Source organism: Atta colombica, unplaced genomic scaffold, assembly GCF_001594045.1.
Source record: "Atta colombica isolate Treedump-2 unplaced genomic scaffold, Acol1.0 scaffold27, whole genome shotgun sequence".
Lineage (NCBI taxonomy): Eukaryota > Metazoa > Arthropoda > Insecta > Hymenoptera > Formicidae > Atta > Atta colombica.
Window position 1 is genome coordinate 3,031,471 of NW_017259370.1, and position 5,592 is coordinate 3,037,062.

At 33.4% G+C, this 5,592-nt stretch overlaps 2 protein-coding genes across 2 annotated transcripts in view; one reads left to right on the plus strand and one right to left on the minus strand.

Annotated features, from left to right (window-relative positions):
- The window catches only part of LOC108689511 (pseudouridine-metabolizing bifunctional protein C1861.05), a 26,803-nt gene that overhangs the window by 16,950 nt on the left and 4,261 nt on the right, over positions 1-5,592 (plus strand). The window lies entirely within an intron of this gene.
- Positions 1,764-3,358, minus strand: LOC108689508. The gene is made up of 2 exons (XM_018196288.1): positions 2,846-3,358; positions 1,764-2,236 (listed from the first exon to the last, which is right to left on the minus strand). The coding sequence occupies exons 1-2, from the start codon at positions 3,120-3,122 to the stop codon at positions 1,848-1,850; spliced, it is 666 nt and encodes a 221-aa protein (XP_018051777.1). The 5' UTR covers positions 3,123-3,358; the 3' UTR covers positions 1,764-1,847.

Here is a 5,592-nt window from a genome sequence, read left to right on the forward strand (position 1 = left end):
TATATCAATTTTAGCCGCATCAACTTTTATATCTATTTTTGTTCTTTAACTTGAAATCATTGTTGAAATCAAATAATTTTGACCTTAGGAAATCGAAGTAATTTAACATTTTTTGTTTTTTATAAGACGTGAGACTAGTACAATATTTTACATAATACATTGGCATTTGTGCAAACTAAATAGACAATATTAATACGATATTAATACGATCCAATCTATTCTTTCTTTTTCTTCAATTTTAATTGGAGAAATCCCCACCAATCTTTCTTTGATAATTACACTGCATAGGATGCATGGAAAAAGCCATATTGCTTTTTATTTGAGAGCGAACTCTGATTGATCGAAGAGCAGACGCTACTTTAAACCACTGCCATCCTCGAGAATGCAATGGTGCGCTAGGCTGTCTGCTTTGGCGCTCAACGTTTTAAGCGTCATTTCATTCTTGTTGCTTATTAAATATCAAACAAGGACAATTAATGCACAAGCGTCGTGAACGTCAAAGCGAACTCAGCTCTTGTCTTCTTACATCATGGGTGCATTCGTTTACACGAGTATCATTTAATTCTTGTTTAAGGCAAACAACAAGGATAAAGTAATACTTCTGCGCTGCGTAAACGAATACAGGGATAGGTGCTGATTGAAGAAACTTAATAATAATGCTTTCGTTAAAAAAAAGAGAAACAAGTGCTTCAGTTTTTCAACAGATTTTTCATTAGTTTGCCTGAATTATAGTTATATATTTCAAATTTATTATTATCTTATTTAACGAGAGATATAATTTATTTGAATTTATGTAAATTTAAGAGAGATTGAGGCTATAGAAATAAGAATATCTTGTATTAGAAGGTTTATTTGGTAAAGAATAGAATTACAAAATTTGCTTTAATCTTTAATTAATTATTAATTATTAATCTCGTTAGCTTAGATTTTCATATTGATATGTATTGCATAACTGCATTGTGCGAATATAATCTCGTGCATAAAATTTAATACAATATACATATATGTAGATACAATCTACAAAGCATTTCGTAATTTGCGTCTCAAAACGCTACACAGAAAAGTTCGTGAAAAACTACATATAAGTAATAAAAATGACGTTAACAAGTTAAAATTGTAATAAAATATTATACATAATAAAATATTTGTCAAAAAGTAAGATTTAAAACATAGCGTTGCATCTTAATTAAATGCTTTTGTATAGAAAAAGAGAAGTGATAAAACGATTATTAACTGTGCACACGATTTGTAAATAAATAACTTTTCTTCACAACTCACGATTTTATATAAATATGTGGGTGATTTTTTAATTCATTAGTTGATTAATCGCATTATGCGCAAATGCAACTTTTACAAAATTATATTTACGCACAGTTGCGATTGATTAATCAATGAATTAAAAAATTTGCCCCATATATATATATATATGTATATATAGGGCAAATTTTATACATATTAACCTTTAAATCTTTATATTAAAAATGGTTTCGAATAAAAAATCGTGGACCCTTTTTATATTATTTAATTTCTTGCGAATTTTTCTGCAATTGTTTTAAGATGCGTGTACCGTCTCATATCGTTAATAATGATATTATCGTACAATACTATGATCTAATATACGTAATGTTATATAAAGAGAGATATAAAATATTGTACAAAAATATTAAACTTACGTATTTTCTAAACTTAAATTAATACAGATCTATTTCATTTTGTACATTTCATAGAGAAAGAGAAAAGTTCTAAAATAAAATGTTGCACCCTGCATGGACGGAACGGTACTACAGACTTTTAATACAGACGCTATTGCGCAATTCTTGCGAACAAGTCAGGAAGTGCTATTCATTTTAGGCGCGAGATTCAAGTTGAAAACGCATTTGAGATTCTTTCAGATAGTCTCGTTTCTTTCGTTGCACGTTTGCCTCTACCAGCAATAAACCACTGGCGATCAGCATCAATACACTGCCTATGACAGCTAAAGCGAAAGACCATCCTAAATAATTATTGGCGTGTCCAGGCATCCAACCGTTGGTGTTACCAAAGCAGGCAAATACGATGACTGCTATGCCACCGCTGATACCACTACCCAGCAGCAAATAACCGATGGCAGTTATCAGTTCGATATATCTCTTTCGCTCTGGGTCACAGCACAGAGTGAAGAGTAATATCAGAAAGAATGATACTAGACCCAGTAGAAAGCATATTGTGAAAAATACTTGCGTGGCTATCATAAAAGCTGTAACAAAAAATATTATGTTAAACAAATGGTAAAGATTCTTGACCTATTATTACTGGAAGCTTTCCAGCAAGGGATATATGATCGACACAAAAGTCATTCTCTCTATCTCTGCCTCTTGCTGAACAAAAACTTTCGGTATGTCTCCTGGAAAGTTCTCAGTAATAACTATCAACAGTATCAACAAATATTATCATTCTATTATCAATGCATTTCAAATTCAATGACAGTCCAAGATAATCTATTAAGGCTGTGTTCCAAAATTCACTGCTAGTGCTGAAAATTTATAATTTATATTATATATGTATTATACATTTTCAGCACTGACAATGAATTTTAGAATACAGCCCAAGATATTATTCCTCCAATAGCAAATCTCTCCTCAGGAAGAAAAATGAAAGATTCACTGTTTGAGTTAAGAGTCCATTTCTGCTAATGCAGTTTACATTAATCTCGATTCAATTAATTCTTCATCTTTTTCTAGTTCTAAAAATCAGAAAAAGAATGAAGAATCACTACCAATATAAATTAAAGTTAATCTACATTGATAGAAACATAAGAAGGACAGTTTCTCTCAGAGATTGTTACACCGATTATACGACTACTTACGGGGCAGTAAAAAGCCGCGGATTTCAGAGTAACCCGCGGTAAACGGGTCGTAGACCCATCTGCAACCAACAAAGAATCGCCTAGGCGCGTCGGACTCCTGGGGATTGGGCAGCGATCTGAAGCAGTGTCGCCACAGGCCGAGTCGATCGAGTTGCGCCCCGACGATCCGTGGGTCGCTGACTAACCAGGAGGGCGTGCCGAAGGCGACGCACACGCAGATGAATCCTACCAGGAACACGCCAACGCCGACGTTGCCGGACAGGCTTCTCTTCTTCATGTCGCCGCTTTGCGTGCTACCGAGACAATCGTGAAAGAGAGACGAGACGTCCGACCGTCTGGACGCACAGCGTAAACTATACTCTCATGAAACACAATTCTATCTGACGGTCCCACGGCACTAATAACCACACCCAAGCGACCCGCGTTATTGGCGGAGCGAACGGCCGAGTTCTAACTAACCTAACCTAACTCGTGTTTCACCTCGACTCAACAAACAGCCCCACGCGCAAGTAGGTATCCCACGAGCGGGCCGTTAAACGTAACGAATCTATGCAGGACCGTCCACAGTGAGGGCTTAGATTCTGACAATGATCCTGGGAGCAAAAAAGAGTGCCTTCCTTTATCCTCGAAATAGAGAGATAATCTGCTGAACCTTTGGTCCAAACTGAACAATAGTACTTTGACTTGCTCTGACTTGCCTTACGTTTATTTCCACCAATGTAAATTAACTTTAATCTCGGTTCAACTTATTCTTTATCTTTTTCTAATTTAATAAGAAAAAGATAAAGTAAATTAAAACTGAGATTAAAGTTAATCTTAATTACATTGGTAGAACTGGATTCTTAATAAATCGGAGTTTCATAAGAAAAGTTCTGAAAGTAAAAGAAGAAACACAACCATTCTCAATAAATATTGCGATACTGATATGAAGCTAATAAAGAAGTTAATAATAAATTGATATTTAAAATGTCTGTAGTATAAATTGAAAAAAAGGAGTTAAGAATTTGTGTTTTCTTGTAAAGAAAAGTTTTTTGAGATTTTTGGAAATTCGCGCGGTGATCCTGTCGCTTCTTTCGTCGTCCCTGCACCGTCAAGGTGCATAATGTGTCAGCGCATGTCGCACGTCTTATTTATGCATATCGTTTCTCTCTTCATGATCGCATTCCGACCTTGATCCTGTAGGACGTAAGCGAACCGCGAATAGTGCGTTTCTAAGCCTAAAACTTGCTTCAGGCGATCGATAAATCGTCGCGGAGAATTCAGAATAATGTTCTATTTATACAAATAGGAAATAAAAGTCCTAAATTCATCATCAGTCAAGCTGGGTCGTTTAAATAATTCAGTGTGAATTTATATATTAATAAATCATATCTAATCAGATCTTGTAAACTGCGCGTCGAGTTTAATTTTTAATCTTGAAATGCAATCCTACTTATAGAGTAATAATATTACAAATTAAATTGGCAAGCAATTTAATAATATTGATGCCCATATCTTAGAAGGATCTTAATTATCTGATGCTGAGTCTCTTAAAATCTGTAATTTTATTACAGAAAGTATATACACCTCATCTAGGATTTACAATTTTCTATTTATAATTTTATGCAAAAGCAATTGAAAAATGAAAAGACACACGTATTTTTTAAATGCATTCGCATCATAAACTTCTATATCTTTCTCTCTATTTCTTCTTTTTATTTTAAAAAGATGATTCGTATGTCAAAATAATGCACGGCATAAAAAATTAAAACACAACGATTTCCGTCTTGAAATATTTGATGAGAATTCGAATAAAAATCGTCTAAAATGAGCGTAAACAATTTCTCGGTGAGGAAGAACACTTTCTTTTCTTTTATGTGACTTCCGCTTCTCTTACAAATCCATTTTCACTATTCTTATTCATATTTCCTCCAAAAAAAAAGACGTATATCATATTTGTAAAAATTAACATATGTACATCCTGTAACTGAATCATGAAAATTATGTCGTAGTTGCGCGACGCGAGTCATTGCTGAATGGAATTCCTCCGCAATACGCAAATGTGTCACCTCGAAATCTCAACGAACAATCCACAAGATGACGCATTATACTGGCCGCAACTGACATAACTGCGGAAGATTCAGCGCGGTCGATCAGAATAGAATCTAAATTAGGTCAAACGGCAAACGTTTTCCTCCGCGTTATCGCGTGCACGCGAAAGATCCGCGTCTTATAATTTACAATAAGCGAGAACAAAGTGGGTCACTGTGCAGAGATATATTTAATTGATTTAATTTGTATTTGAAAATTTGACATGTAATCTAAATATTTGTATAAGAAAGAAGAAAGACGAAATAATGTCATACTGATTGAATCATGACAAAAAAAATGACATGAATTTAATTAATATAATGTCAAATTGATTTATCTTGATTTTTTGTTTTTCTTGGATGAGAATAAAAACATGATAGCTATTTATTAGGAAAAATTATTTTATTATATTTGTATATGATATACAAGTGGGAAATTTATCTCTCTCAACATCAATATATATCTATACAGAATTTATGTACAAATATATAATTAATCCCTACAAAATTTTTAAAAAAACAATACAGATAAATGGACGGATTAGTTCAGATATGTATGTGCGTTACACATTTAATAATATTTACGACATCTAGTCGTGCATCATTTATAAAAAATGTTGCATATAATTTAAATTTTTGTCAACGCAAGTCAATGACTTCTAGTCTCTATATATTTAA